Raw genomic sequence first — 16571 nt, 5'->3', positions numbered from 1 at the left:
GTTATGTGCCAAATAAGGTATTTCTTAGGCGCCGCCTAGTGGCCGTCTGTTGGCTGTATTTAGTGTCAGTTCTCCAGTGGATGCGTGTGGAGAAGCAGTGGATAGCTGTCGGTGCTGAACCAACATTCCTCACAACAACTTCAGGATCTTGTTATTTATGGCTGGTTTTACATATTGGGAAAAAGAAAAGATTAACATCGAAACAGTTTCGCCTGCTGGACCCGACCTTCTGATTTCGCCATTCGCGCTCTAAAGCAAAGCATATTTTTCTTTTGCTCGGCATCTTAAAACACCCCGCAAACTGCTTCAGTGTGTTTCAGTCCGCAGGTAGTGAAATTCAATGCGGAGTTGTAATTTTCTCCTGCTCGTCCACGCCAAATACACATGCCCTAAATGCATACAACACGAAGAACGCCTGGAACCTCCAATGTGATGCATCGGTATAAAAGGAAAATTACTCGGTTAAGATGGGTAATAAACAAACGATATTTACTGATGAACAGCTAGATGCCTACCAGGTATGAGTTCAAATTATATTGTTTGAATTCGTCTTTCTTTTTATTATCGTTAATGTATATTTGGAATACCCAAAACCTAAACTGGTATTTTAACAGATTTGTGCCAAAAAAAAGTTTTTTGTTTTTTTTTTAAAGTTCAACTTGCAAATATACTGTATGTTGTTTTCATTTTATGAATTTTATATATAATGTTTATTATAATGTTTATATATATATATATATATATATATATATATATATATATATATATATATATATATATATATATATATATATATATATATATATATAGTACATCAGACTATTAAGGTTATTTAACGATGCTAACCATACAATTATGTATACACTAACATTGTACATGTACCGGTATTTAATTAATAACAAACCCAATACACTTTGCAGACCCAGGTAAAGGATAGCAAGATCCCCAAATATTTGCATGTGGGTGGATCCTCGTCTCTGCAACATTATTCTTGTGCCCCAGCGCGCAAATTGAGATTTCTACCCGGTGTAAAATGGTTTGGATATACCCAACCTTTAAATTGCGCACAATATTATTATTTATTTTATTTTGGATTCAGTTTCAATACACAACATAGGTGCACGGAGATGACAGAGAACACATTGTCAGTTATGTACTACAAACATATTCTTGACGTATATTAATATTATTCACAAAAGTTTAATTCCAAAAAAGCATAATCTGGCATTTTGAAACAGCGCGTGTATATCTTAATGCGGCTGTATCAAATACTGAATGCGGGTTGATGAAGTCAACATTAATATAAAACGTGGTAGGAGGGGTAAGGGTTTGGGAGATAAAGAATTCCTTCACAGTTCATTCAGTCGGTAGTTGATTTGTGTATTCTTGTTGTGTAGAGGTCTTCTTGCCTGGTATATCGACTGCTTAATGTTTTGATTATTGAATTGAACGTACTAATTGGTACTGGAGTGTTGCTAAATTAACATACCTTGGAGAAGCCGTACACGAGGGTAATCTGTACTTTTAGGATAATGCGGAACAGAATGATAGAACCAGGGTACTGTGATATTGATCACAGCAGAATAGCTAATTACCAACTTGCGGGCGGGCAGATGAAAATTACCTTTGCAATCTATTTTTTTCTCTTTTTTTTGGCATTTCAGGAACTCTAGATTTTTCCATAGATATTGGCAGTACACTTCTTTATATTCCGTTGTGCAAACCGTCTTACTTTAGGCAGTGCAATTGGAAACGCGCATAATAGCAAAAAGACAGGCACTTTAGAAATAAGAGTTTCTTTCGCTTCCCCTTGGAACACTACAGGTATTAGTAATGCACTTCAAATAACCTGTGCCTCCACCACGTGGCTCGGTCAAGACCGTAGTTGTTATTAACCTGTATTTAGATGGTTTTAAAAGGCATTTCACTACAGAGCTTACATTTTGGCAATGAAGGAAGCTTACCAGAGGCTGCTGTTGTGACATTTTGGCCAGAGAAGTTGTGCAGGCTTCCCAAAGCATGTATTACATTTTCAGCAGAGGCAGCTGATGTAAACCCCATAAACATTATTAATAATAACTAAGACATAAAGCAGATTCCAGTAAATATGAACCACCAAACCAGTTTCTCCAGTTAGGATGTGAAATCACAGTTAATAGTCAAAGGTATAGAGCACCATATATTTTTCAAATATACTTATGCAATGGCAATCATAATCCTATGCATTTCATGTGATGAGCAATGGGGTGTCATAGCTGTGGTGATATCTCAGGACATAGCCAGGGTCCTCTTTAAACTTATTTATGTTAGTTGTTTTTAATTTCAAATGAACTTATGGCCAATGTATAATCGCAATATATCTCTCCAGGGCGTGTGTCATAATGGGATATTGACACTTCTGGGGTGGCTGAAAGCACTCAGCTTCACCTTGTGGTTACCTAAGCAGCATGTATCACACAGCAGCCTATACAACATTCATTTTATTGTATATCTGAAAAGGTTCCCTAATGAGCCAATGGCAGAAATAAAAGAAAATTCATCAGCCTAGAGAATGTGGGAAGAAAAGGCAAACACTTTTTAAGCTGGAGCACATGTATAAATTGCATTATAAACCTAAACTAGAGGAATGTGCAGTAAATGAGCAGGCATCTGCATTGAGGAAGTAAACAAACTGAAAGATTAGGTCTTTCTAATTAAGCTGAGTGCACAGGCAGATAAACAATGGAAGAATGTTGTAGACAGACAGGAAAATAATGGGAACGTGCAATTCAGCTAAACAAGTTAACTACAGTACCAGCAGGAAGGATCATTTCAAAAACAGCCGTCATGTTTGCGTCATGAGTGTAATCTGTTTGAATAAACATGCCCGCTTGGATCAATACAGATAGCTTGTGTGACATTGTCTTAATGCTGTAGAGATTCCACTGTGTAGAGAGAAGGACCGCCACACTGAGATAGAAACATACATTATTCAATTCTTGAGATCGATGGCTCTTGAGAAATGAATGATCTGACAGCACTGGGCACCAGAGCTCGTCAGAAAGATTGGCTTTCTGCATCAGAAAAAAAACTCTGTCATTCCAGATGGATAATGTGTTATGTGAATTTATTAAGTGTGTACCGTCTGTACAAAACCTACTTTAGCCAGCTACATTTGGCTGAATAGAAAATATTCAGCAGTGGTTATTATTGTAATGTTAGTCATGGGAGAATAGCAGCTAAGTTAGTTATGCTTATGGAAATGGAATCATATCTTAAAACATTTGTCTTTAGTTAATTAATATGTCAGTGTATGGGATCATCAATCACTTATATCCATATAGTTAATAGACAATGAAGGAATTAAAATGATTGGTGGATGATTTATGTATATATGTACCAGTATGTGTGACTCATATGATCCCCCAGCAGCCTGTCCACATCAGAAAACCACACAATTTATCACAATTGACGGTTACTACCTGAGGAAGATATATGAATGTAAACGTAAAGCTAATTCCATTTAGCTCTGATGTTTAATAATTGTAGTGTATTGTTATAAAAAATCCTTAAAACACGAGTTTCAAAACAAAAAAAATCCTGACAAGATAGCAAACCTGTTTATTGCATCCCTGGGGAGCACTAAATCTGCATGGTTAGGTGTTTGTTCACTCAAGGCAAGGCTACTTCAATATAGCAACAAGCAATGTATTCTAGAAATAATATTGCAACCTGAAAACAATTTGTTTAGTGATTTTTTTTTTCTACAAATAAAGAGATTGACCTGATGCAATTATTTATCTCTTTGTGATAATAAATATTATTTACCGGTTGTATTGTCTTTGTACAGAACTTTAATTAGTCACCTGACTGCTGTTGCATTGTGATTGCATCGATTTCTCTTTGTTTTAAAGCTGGGCAGCATTGCTTAGCTTGCTCAAGGAAGCTGCAGTAAGACAGAAGATTGTGATGCATTAGAGGCTGTAGTTCTTATTCAGAGTCTCTCCTCAGCAGTCTGATGAATGGGCAGGCTTGGCTTTTCCTTGTAAGGTTATGGTCTAATACAAATTCAATTTGCTTTTATAATGTATTGCTTCCCCTGGCAACAGTTCATAATAGCTTTGTATTTTATTAATGTAAATAATTCCACAGTACAGTGTTGTTAAACCACTAAGGATTCAAAGACATATAAAGAGGTTTATTTAAAGTTTTACTTAATGATTGAGTGTTTCTTCAATGACAATATTACTGTAGCTGTCATACAGTATTTAGAGTAGTTATAAAGTTATAAACTACCCTTATAAAAGTTTACCACAGCAAATTTGCACATTGATTTTGCAAGTTATACTATGCATTTACCATAGTTTACCATGTCTTTTAATATGCTTTACCTCTGGGCTTTACAATGCTTACCTATGGTTTGCCGTGCTTTCACTGTGGTAAACTATGGTAAGGACACTTATACATACAGTATACCATTTTGCAAAGGTCCAGTAGAGTTGCAATGATAACAATATCCCTATTGCTAACAAGAGATAGGAAAATAGACCTTGCTTAGAAGGGATTTTTCACCTTTCAAGAACACCAAGAAAATTAAAACTAAACTCGAGTAAGCATTTGCCCCTTAGCATCATGGTAAAGTACAGGCAGTCTTATGATGCTAATTATTACAGGAGCTGCATTAGCTGTTGCCACCTGTACCACAGCTCATTATCCTGTTTCATTACAGCTTCACGCTTTGGAAAGAAATGGAAAGAGTTTGATTGTGTTTCTGACAGGAATATCACCTTTCTGGATCAGTGAGTTTCAAACACACAGCCCTGAGCCAAACTGGGATATGTGGTCTGGCAGGTGTTTGGCAAACTGCATGTACCACATGACTCAAGATAGGTTCCCAGTCTTCTATTGGAAGCTGTTTAAGAATTGTATTAAAGGGATGCTCAAAGCACATTACCCTGCTAAGGAGATTATTTCTTTTATTCGTGGTGAAATGATACAGTATACATTTCTGCTAAATAGTTGATTAACACCTGAATATTTCATAACAACAGGTCGCCACAGGTGACACATCTTATACAAAGAAGAGGTCATTGCTCAGGATGTTGGTTTGTCCAGTTGGCCCAGATGGACAATGTGCTGGCCAGTTTATTTCCTAGTTACAGGAGAATTGTAACAAATTTGTATTTTAATGAGCACATATCACATTTTTATGATAGATAAAAGTAGACACAATTACTACTTTTTGGCCACGTCATTTGGCGAACATTTAATAATTAAAATTAAGAAATAGGTAATTGTTATGGGATATTCACATATTGTTTTAAATTTATGTTATTATTATTATTATTATTATTATTATTATTATTATTATTATTATTATTATTATTATTATTATTATTTCCTGGACCTTAATAAAACATGTACTGTGTATGTTGACAGAAGTTCATTACAATTTCTCATGCGACAAGTCTATGTGGATACTGCACTATATGAAACATATAAAAACTAAATACGCTTTGGAACGCCCACAAGCCTATTATAAAATATGCTAACCAGCCCTCTACCTACGTAGTACAGTAGTCCTTTGGTTACATTGTAAAGGTACGATACAGGGCTTGTATGGTCATTTCAGAAGGATCTAGGTTGGGAATGGCCGATTCACAGTTTGACAGTGATACTTTTACAAACACCTCCATTATTCAGATAACAGAAGTCCCACTGTATTCATAATTGAAATAGCAGTACCAATCATTTTCAAAGTTATTAGGCCTATATGACAAGTGTTTCGGTCTTTTCTTTTTCAAGTCTTTTCTTTTTCTGGTGTTCTGCCCTCTTGATGCATTACTGCCAGGGTAATTAGGCTCCTGTTTCAGATTGCGTAGCTCCAGACTTCATGACATCACAGCACTCCATCTCCAGGAAGCCATCCTTTTGTTCTGTGTAACATATACTATAGGCTAAAGAAGGAGTATCTTCTACCATAGGGTATCGAGGGGTTCAGTGAAACCTAACAATTGATGCCAAGCAGGCTTGATAGCTTCCCTTGAAACTTTAGACAACTTAGATAATATCTCACTGAAGCCTTTAAAGTTACTGCTGATTGTCTTAATGTATGTTTTTTTGAGAATTTACTCAAGTAATTATCCTTGGAATTAGCTTGCTCAAAAGCAGCAATTTTTTTGTTGTAAATGTTCTAGTTTTAAAGATGAATGCCTTTTTATGAAGTATTTCATAATGTTTTTCATCTTTAACAGAACTATAATAGTTATGCATAGGAGACACTGGGGTCAATGGTTAAGTGTACTGTTGCTTTAAAGGCTACACATGTTTTGTCAAACCTATTGCTGAAAAAAAATAATCAAGCTTGATTCGCTGGGGCAGTATATTTAGGATCTGGCTAAGGCATGGACAAGGCTCATCACTTTACCGCTTTGAAAATAATAATAATAATAATAATAATAATAATAATAATAATAATAATAATAATAATAATAATAATGTGTTATTTTGACTATTTGTGAAGGGAAAATAATAAACTTCAACCCCTTGACAAACAGCAGAGGTTATGGATATGGAATATCACATGTATACTTGTAATATTACATTTTCCATACAAGCATAGTTCTTTGAGAAGTTTTAAAAACAGGTTATATTATTATGGAAAGTTGTTTTGCTGCTATAACAATTCTTCAGCATTTCATTCAGAACTTCTTCCTGTCACTAATACCAGGAGTAGCAGCAAGCATGTTTTAAGAGGGTAATGTAAACAAAATGGACTGCCAACAAGGTACGTTTTTGATAAGTACAATGGAACACTATAGAAAACAGACACTGAAGAGCAATGCAGTTAACATGATTGTGGAACACTGGTTACATTTTAATGAAAACAGGACAAGCATATGAGAACAGACAAGGAAAGGAACTTGCAGGAGATTTAAATATGTGCTTCAGCACTTTTCTCCTCTTTTATGTTTACAGTAGTAAACAAAAGTGTCAGACCTTAACAAGAACTGGTCTTAGTTTCAGAGCCATCAAGGACACAAGCAGCTCTCCTCAGCCTCTCTACTCTCCTTATATACACGGGGCCAAGTTCAATTGAAAAGCAACTGTCCAATTTAACCTGACCACATTCCCACCTGGATCTGGCTGCTCTCCAACTAATTCTGTGACTGCCAACACTGCTCAGAATTGTAAAACGTACAATATTACACATTGTCTGCTTCCACTTCTGTGCCAGTTTCTGCTCAAGATGCAAAGTCAGGATGAGCAGTTCTTGCTGCTTGATCCTGAGTCAGCAACGTGCTGGCAGGCAGGCAGGCAGGCTAGTACCCATTTTAATGGTGCAAGAAATTTTGGCTGCAGCTTTGATGTTATACTGTAAGTTGTTCAGGACACAAACACAGTACAGTATGCACTGTCATAATAATTTTTTGAACGAGGACCCTCGATACAGGTTAATGTGTTAAATTAATTTCCAAGTCTTAATTAACATTTGTGTTTACAAGCAAACACTAAGTAAATAAGATAAGTAAATACAGAACGATTGGGGTTTGAGCTTGTGTTACTCATTTTAGCTGCTTGGATTGTGAAAATCAGCATGTTATTTATACAATTGGGAATCGCTTGTATTTAAGGCAACAGTCCACCAGATCTCATTAGTTTGTATTGCCTATAAATTAAAGGGGTTGAAAGCAATAGATCTCATGTGAAGCACATGCAAGGGAGAGAAGATGGCACGCTTTCAAAAAGTCCATTGTCATTTCCCTTAGCATTTTTATGCAAGAATTATTTAGGACAAAAATGGTGTTGAGAGGAACAAGATACGAATCACTGAAACAAATTAGAGAGAATGGTCTGGGTGTTTGTTTTTTTTATTTTTTAATTTAACAACAGTTTTCTGTGGCAATATCTGCTTGCAAATTGTAATATATCTTTACTGTTCTGGCTGTGGTCTAGTTCGGGGTCAAGTCCCGGTCATGTCTTCTTGGATTATAGTCTTCTTGTTTTCTTAATTTTAAGCAACATGTGTTACTGCACTATATATCATTTTGCTCTATTACCTGTATATATATGCACCTGTAACAGGGCGAGGTGACCTGTACATTGTTTTGTTTTATTTTATTTTAGATCGGGGTCTCCCCCTCCGCCCCTGTGCAGTATATTTTGTATTTGTTTTGTATTATGATTTATTTATTGTAATTTGTGACAGCGTACCACCGTGTTATTGTTTTGTTTATTTTTAAAACGTGTCCTGGCAGAGGCGAGATCGGTGCTCGTCCTCTGCCAGGAGTAATGAAAAAAACTCGTGCAGAAGGTGGCCATCTCCCAAATTAATTAAGTGATTAATTTTGTTGCTAATCTGCTAATCGGGAGATGGCCACCTGAATATAAAAAGCCTGCAGCTCTCCAGCTGGGGGTGGGGTGTTTTAGGAGTGGAGAGAGAGTGAGAGGAGTGACGGAGAAAACAAGTGTAAAATTAACATAGGAACAGTGAAGGCAATCTGCCCAGCCTGACCTGTGTTTTATTTATTTTGTGTGTGTGATCTGTTTCTGTTAAGCCTTTTTATTTTGCTCTGTGAGCACAGTGTTTTGTGTTTGAATATTTTATTTATTGTTGTATTATTTAAATAAAACGGCACCGCCGTGTCCTTTTTGTTGCAACTGCAGTATTGGTGTCAGTTTATTTTCGTGCCTGCTTCTGCCGTGACGTCACCACTAGTCCACCCTGTCACAGCACCATTCAAAGAGTTAATGACATATTAATTTATTTTTTTATGTGTCTCTGACTATTTATTTTATGATGTCTGCTATCATTGAGTGGTTCTGGGTTCTGTTTTTTCAAGCAGCGATGAAAGGTTATATAGTGAGAGTCATTTAAAAAAAATAATTAAATCGCATTAATATTAACGTATATCTGATTTATATTTCCACAAGTGTCAGGTCAATGACTGAGAGAGGAGGGTGTTTGTCAAGGTGTGGAATCCAAGTTTAGACTGGCAAAGCTTTTTCAGTGAAATTCTTGGTGTGAGGTGCCTACTGCCCTAGATGAGTGACACTTTGGGCTGACTGACTCCTGCAATCAAACCACACACCATTCATCATGCTACCCTTCAGATAACAAATCCACGATGACAGCTCTGGACACCGGATCAGCCACCAATCACTTGTTAAATTGCCAATCTCAATCTGTGAGAGCCACAGGCAGCTCGCTTTTAGACCCCAGGTTTTGCACATCCCTGACTTTGCCCCCAGATGGTGAAATATTATAAAAAAAATCTCATGAAAGTGATTTGAAATCGTGTTCAGGTATGAAGTGACCCAATGATGCAAGTGGTGTATGAAATTCCAAACCAAAAGAAGGCTGATTTCAAAAGCAAACGGTTATCAGAAATAAGCAATGGGGGGCTGGCAATACCTGGCATATATGCGTTGAGTGTTAAATGTTTCTTTGTTTAATGTCTGGCTGTAAACTGCAGATAGAACATGCAGCCGCCTCCCTGGTGCCATGGATATAACCTGTACCGTCTCCTTTCATTTAGCTATTTCTAATAAAGCACGTTTTATAGGGTCTCTTCTAGGGTGCCCACTTGTGGCTCCTCCAGTCACTTTGTTCCAACCAGGTCCCAAGCCATTTAATTGAACAGCCCAGAGGTTTGTTGGTATTCAGCTGTTTCAGTGGACCCTGGGCCTGTAATGAAATACCTGGTGGAACAAGGGTCTGGAATGGAATTCCTGAATGAGCCACTGATTTATATTTAACAAAAGGCTTTTGAAGATATGGTGTTTCATTATTATTATTATTATTATTATTGTTATTATTATTATTATTAGTAGTAGTAGTAGTAGTAGTATTAGTATTATTATTATTACCATAGAAAATGTTCCGGTTCACCTGAATTTGTGCTTTATTGAACTGCTATGAAACGTTCTCTATTTTTTTGTCTTGCAGGACTGTACCTTCTTCACGCGTAAAGAAATCCTTCGGTGAGTGAGTATTTCATTTAAATTCTGGATCGTCATGAGTCAGCACATCACCGGATTAGATTTTTCACTTCTGGCTGGGTAGTAAACCTTTCCCCACCTAGTCCAACCATGTCCTTAATCAAATTTCTACATTTTGTATGGCCTTTTCAAACATTTTTCTTTACATACAAGTTATTTTGCAGCAAAATGACTAATAATATCTGATATGTGTTCCAGGGCTAGCTGTTGTTTCAAGTGTGGTGTCTCTGTGCAGCTTTTGGTACCAATGCACTCTTAAAATGATAAGAGGCGGCTCTGTGACACCTACTGTATAAAGATACAGTGGAATGGCTTCCAGGACCAGTCTTATCTAGCTGAGTTTGTATTTACATTTTTTATAAAAAGCAGAGTTAATTCATTCATTTTGGCTGGGCAACCTTTCATCTTTGTCTTCTAAACTGCTATTATAAATCAACTGGCTTGTTGCCATAATGTTTTATTTTTTCATTACAATCCTATTCCCATCTCATTTGAGACATGGCTGACAGTCTTACAATGGGCACTGAGCTGTGGTGTTTATTTGTTGACGCACGTTATACGTCATGTTTAATCAGCTTTCATCAACAATACCCAATAGGGCAGCAGTGTGGAGTAGTGGTTAGGGCTCTGGACTCTTGACCGGAGGGTTGTGGGTTCAATCCCCCGTGGGGGACACTGTTGCTGTACCCTTGAGCAAGGTACTTTACCTAGATTGCTCCAGTAAAAACCCAACTGTATAAATGGGTAATTGTATGTAAAAAAAAATGTGACATCTTGTAACAATTGTAAGTCGCCCTGGATAAGGGCGTCTGCTAAGAAATAAATAATAATAATAATAACAAGTAAGGGCCCGTGGTTACTTAAAAAGCCATCAATAAATAGCTACACATCAGTGATTTGTAATCGCATATATTATACTCTTTACAGGTAACCATCTATAAAAATGACAAACAAAATGCTATTAAAGTTGTGATGGTCATTGAATATAATTTGTTTTCAAGCTTCATCACAGAAGGCAAATGTCTGCCTACCTTATCAGGTAGAAGTTTGTTTTAGTTTCCGTTGGATACAACACAGACATTATTTGTGATATAAACTGACAAGCATTTTGTCTTTGACAGTGTGCTAGAAGTAAAAGCTGCTGCTTCTTCCTGATACAAAATCACTTCCTGTATCGCTCCAATGGTCTATCAGCAATCAAGCCATGGGACCTACAGCACAGGAAGTAATTAAATACATTTAGGAAAAGGATTATATTTATTTTTTAATTTTTGTATCTACAACTTAGCTCATATTAACCTTTTCCCCCGGTAAATTTGCACAGTATTTTTGCAAATACTAAAAACCTAAAGCTCTTCAACCCAAGATAGGAGCAGTAGTAATATTGCTAGTGATAATAAACAAAAGGAAAATGGATTTGAAAAGCTTTTAGAGGCGTGTACACACTTCTGTAGAAATTGCAGAAGAATTTCTAGCTTTGTTTGACTGTACTGTTGGTAATCACTTTTGTTCATTCAAATTTGTGTCTGTGTATTCTACACAATTCAATTACTTTTTATGTAATCAGAAGTCCTAAGCCCCTTATTGAACTTTACTGTACCGTTTATCATTTCATGCTTGTAAATAATACAGAGAGCCTGTGCCTGGGCTGCATTTTGCCAGGCGTTAGGTAATGTGTTCTATGAGGCTTGTTTGATTTACTGCTCGTGTGAACCTCAGAGGCTATCCTAGTTTTTTATTACCCTTTTTGCTCATTAAAGGCAGATTGAAAGCTGCTTTTTCCAAGATCACACCTAGATCCCCACCTCCCATAATATGTATATGTATAACTGTTAGATCTATATCACACATTTCTTTTAGCATTCTGACAGCATACAGTATGATTAAATGATAGCAGTGACTGATTCATTGTAGAGATAGGCGTAGCTGCTTGTGTCTTTGGAATTGAGTTCATCCATCCAGCTTGACTCTTTTTTGGCACTTTTGATTGTATATATTTCTCAGCGAAGCTGCTGATAAAGGGCTCTTTCCACCAATTTGGAATCAGTACATTGCAGAACGCAAATAAAAATAGTTTACAAACAACTTATGAGAAACGTCAAAGTAACTGTGTCGTAATAAACCTGGAGCCCGCAGCTTCAATAATTGCGATTATTTAAATAAACAGACATTTCGCAAAAGAAGGAATCAGGCTTTGTGTACAATACTGATGTTATGAAAGGATGACAGCTGTGGTAAAGTGGAAGGCGGTCAAGGCTGGTCAGTGGTGAGAACAGCAGACTCACAGGCAGTAACTGCAGTTCTAATGCTTTTGCGCGCATTTATTATTTCAAAATAAACTAAAGGTTTAAACTAAACACAGCACCCAAGCACAGCTATCACGGTACCTTCTTTCTGTCTTAATACTGTGACTGTTCATCTGTTGCGCAAACACTCACCAAACAAACATGCCTTAGTCTCCTTTTTCATAGGGTGTGGCCAGGGTTAACTGAAAGTCAATCAATACATTACATAGTGGACACATTCCACACTTTTCTAATTAATTACACCTTTAAACAATTCCATTCATTACTCCCCCCCCCTCCACACACACACACACACACACACACACACACACACACACACACACACACACACACACGCGCACACATGCAGAGTCTCTGCTCTGCCACATAGCCTATTTCTATAAAGATAGGACTCCTTTTAAAAAAAATGCTATAGTAGATTGTTGTCAAGAAATATTTATGATCCAGTTTTAAAATATAAGAAGACAATAGTAAATATCTTTTTTCCAGAATTTCCTTGTGCTCAACACCAGCTTGTTCATCAGTTCAACACCTTGTCTATTGCTTTTAGTCCTGTATTAAAATAATACATTTATCAATCACTTTGCTGATTGCTGGGTCATTAAACTGAGACTATGCAACCTCTGACCAATGGTATCAGCTAAAGCCAGGCTTTGGAGACAGATTAGATCAAAGACAGGCTCCATTTACTGTGCATCTTGTTCTGCAAGCCTGTGATAGCTCTTCGTAGTGTCTCTATCAAATTCTCTTCTGCTACTGGGTGGGAGTTGATAGCAAGCAGTAAACCATATAATGGGCTAAAGGGCACAGGATATCACAGCATAATTTGACTTAGCCCAGGCAGAATTTATTGACAGCAATATGAAATTTTCTGCTGGTGAAATTATTAGTCTAATAAATGCAGATTGTCAGTATTTTTGTTCTTTTTGATGCGTACAAATTGCATTTTGTGAATTTTGATTTCATTTTTTTTGTTACTGTTTTACTAGAGGTGCCATCAGCAACCAAATTGGTAATCGAATTTCAGACAGGTAAAAATCCTCAATAATCTATGCATTGAGAGCTCTGTAAACCAGCAGCTTATAAGTGAAAACAGACAGAGAGACAGGCTGCAGACCTTATTTCATTCTCCCTGCTCCACAGCTCTAAATCAGCCCTTGATGTTTACCTCTTTCAGAACAGCTTCTTTGTTTCACCCAACAGTCCACTTTGTTCTGGTTACACCATTCCGTTTGCTTCAAATCTTTATCACTCAGCTAGCAAAACAATTCTGCTTCACGTCAGCATTAGACATCGTGGCCTTGCAGGTGTATGGACTCCCTAAAAGTACATTCTCTAATTAACATTTTATTCAGTTCATACTATATTTAATCAAGCAGTGAGCGCATGCAACTTTCTAATGGAGATATATCTATATCTGTGAGTTTAAATCTTGCACAATGTTATTTATAAAGGTTGCATATGTCTGTGTCTGCAGCTACTGGCTAGCACTGCTAACAAACACTTCACTATGAAGTCCAGACAGCCTTCACATTGTGGAAGGTCACAGAGAATTCTTGTTATTAACCCTATCCTCATACCACTTTATGTTAAAGAAAATCAAACAGCATTTCATATTTAACAATGTAACCCAATGAAACTGAGTATGGACATTCCTTATCCTACCTATTTATATTCTGTGCAGGCAATGTATGTATGCTTCATTACATTTTCAAAATTCACAGCAAGCCCTTCACTCTCCCTTCTCTCAGCCCTGTTTTGAAAAATGTTGTGGCTGGTGTCACACTCTTCCTAAAGCATGATTTCTTCATACGATGAGCATCATAAATAATAAACCTGTAAGCTTTCAGTGGCCTAAAACAATGTGTATTTACCTATTCAATATGATGCACTCTGGAAATTTGGAATAATGTTACAATAATTCATTTTTAAGGGACGCGTAGATTAACATTCTATGGAGTTAAGAACAGTGGTGAGGAATTAGACTTCCATCATGCATGTAAAACCCTTAAGAAACCGATACCAATGCAGAGCTTGTGTGTGCTGTACAGTACACTGATTGATGGTATTCCTCTGCAAGTTAGCGTATGCTTTGTTTGAATTATTGATCCTGTTTAGTGCTGTGGTTTCGCAGCCTCAATGAAGTTGACATGAGTTATAGAGGAGAAGAATTCATCCTGAGCTCTGTTACAGATCAATTCATCCTTGGGTTATCTGAAATCTCACAGCCACGTCACTGGAGCTCAAGCACCCCAGCACGTCCGAAGAAGCACATTTTAGTTTTTCGCTATTCTCTTTTGACTATGAAACTCTATTCATATTAAAATTACAGTCATTTTTGGAGCCACTGTGTTTTATAAACACAATATTTCTATTTTATTTATTTGACCTGTAACCAGAAAGTTCTGACCCGTCTTAACCACTGGTAAACGTGGCAATAACAAAGGTGCACATTCTACCCTTGTACCTCTCCTATCTCTGCATATTTATTATATGATTATAGGAATGCAAAGAAGCTGTTAATACCTGCAGGCAGATTACAGCATCAGTAACGCTGTCTGGTTGGAGTTGTTCCAAACAGTGAGACTGAGTGGTCCTGGTGCTGATTGTGAACACAGTGTAGCTGTTTAGCTTGCTCAGATAGTTAGGAAACATGCCATTCAAAATGGATTTGAAATGGATTCAACCGTACAGCAGCGCAGGCGAGGCATTACCTCTGCAGTGCCTGTAGGACAAGAAAGGGGTGTGGCACCAGGAAGCTGACTGCTCAGCCAGGTCTGCCAGGTCCTCTGCAGTTCATACACACAGATGCAGGTTGCAGGTGGTTTGCAATTCAAATGCAGAGTCATTGCTATGGCAAGGCTATCTGATCTACAGTGTATGAGCTCCACACCTTACATTGTGCAGATTGTAAAAATATATTTCCCTAAACAAACCTTTGCTGACTATTAGAAAACTGTAGCCAGATTAATATTGTGGATTAGTTCACACCATTGTGATATCCAGTGAATACCTTTGCAGTTGCACATTTGCTGCCAAGGCCTCCAAGTACAGAACCATTGCATTGCCAGGCATTGCAAGACAAAGTCGTTGATTGTAGATTACAATAATTCATGTATGTGTAAGTCTGTTTTAACAAACTGGTTTTTTTTTGTTTTTTTCTTACATTGTTGCGTTCAGTTTACAGGCTGGGTTGCCACCTCTGGGATACAAAAAAAGGGAACTCCAAGTGGAAGGGGGGTTGTGAAAAGTTTAAACTCTCTTTAGAAAACCTATACACATTCAAAGTGTGCAAGGGTATCCTTGAGTATACATTGTACACAATGCTACTTTAATCATGGTTATGTGAGGTACCTACCATATGAGCTCTCTTACATAAAAAAGTCTCCTTACAGTCACAATTTCTAAGTTTGCTAGTACTTCCTAAACCGTGATGCCATTGGAGTTTTCTTGGCATGATGTTGTAATAATTTTTTTTTTTACTATAACAATTAATTGCTAAAAGAGGCCAGATATCAAGGCCACACATATAAATAAAGCAAATGACTTTCTTTAATTTCTAGTACGATTACCATATGCTGCTTAAATGTCAGAAAATACAGTTACTTGGCATTATTCGGAGATCAAATGACTACTTAAAGAAATTAAAACTCGATACAGGAGCCTAATGCACATTCTACAGTTACAGTCAAAGGATCTAATTAGGCTAATAAGGGAGGGATTTCAGGAATTCATCGGCTGTCTTCTGTTCCTCTGTGGGACAACTCTGTCGTAGCACTCCAGGGCATGCACTGTGGGTATAAATATTCTGCATGACACAAAACAGAAGGTTTCTCTGTAATTGTTATGATTTGGTATACAGACAGAAGGGACATGCTCAGAGATGAAGTTTGCAGGCTGCTAGTGTCACATGGCCACGATTATCTCCGTGATTGATCTATTTTTAAACTTCAGCAGTTCATATTAGGGTATAAAAAGTCCCTGGCAGTGGACCCCTGTTGAGGCCTGTCATTGTTAACACACTTCAGATGGCCATTCTGCTCAGTCCTCAGCCTCTCTGACTAACACTAATAATAAGTATGCTCTGTTAGTGCGTTTACATGCAAGTCAAACCTTTTGTAATGGATTCTTTTGAATCTGAAAACAAATGTTTACATGCCAAACGGAGGAATCCGTGCTTCAGAACCTGAAACCCAAATGGTTTAACATGCAAGCGGTATTGATGATTCTGGTATCGATTCATTACATTTTCAAAGCGTAACGGTAAATTAAGAGAATATGAAT

General features: G+C 37.2%; 1 protein-coding gene across 2 annotated transcripts in view; it reads left to right on the top strand.

The window, feature by feature from the left end:
- LOC131700566 (calcium and integrin-binding family member 2-like) overlaps positions 1-16571 on the top strand; it is a 37064-nt gene that overhangs the window by 3959 nt on the left and 16534 nt on the right. Inside the window, exons 1-2 of one of the 2 annotated variants that reach the window (XM_058998597.1) lie at positions 83-518; positions 9929-9963. In XM_058998597.1, coding sequence (XP_058854580.1) covers positions 468-518; positions 9929-9963 — 86 coding nt within the window. In that variant the 5' untranslated portion in view covers positions 83-467. Of the gene's footprint in view, positions 1-82; positions 519-9928; positions 9964-16571 lie in introns of those variants that run through there. The other variant, XM_058998598.1, reaches the window with a different exon arrangement.

Source organism: Acipenser ruthenus, chromosome 24 (assembly GCF_902713425.1).
Source record: "Acipenser ruthenus chromosome 24, fAciRut3.2 maternal haplotype, whole genome shotgun sequence".
NCBI classification, from domain to species: Eukaryota; Metazoa; Chordata; class Actinopteri; order Acipenseriformes; family Acipenseridae; genus Acipenser; species Acipenser ruthenus.
The sequence above is the reverse complement of the archived record's forward strand: the minus strand, read 5'-3'. Positions and strand labels throughout refer to the sequence as shown.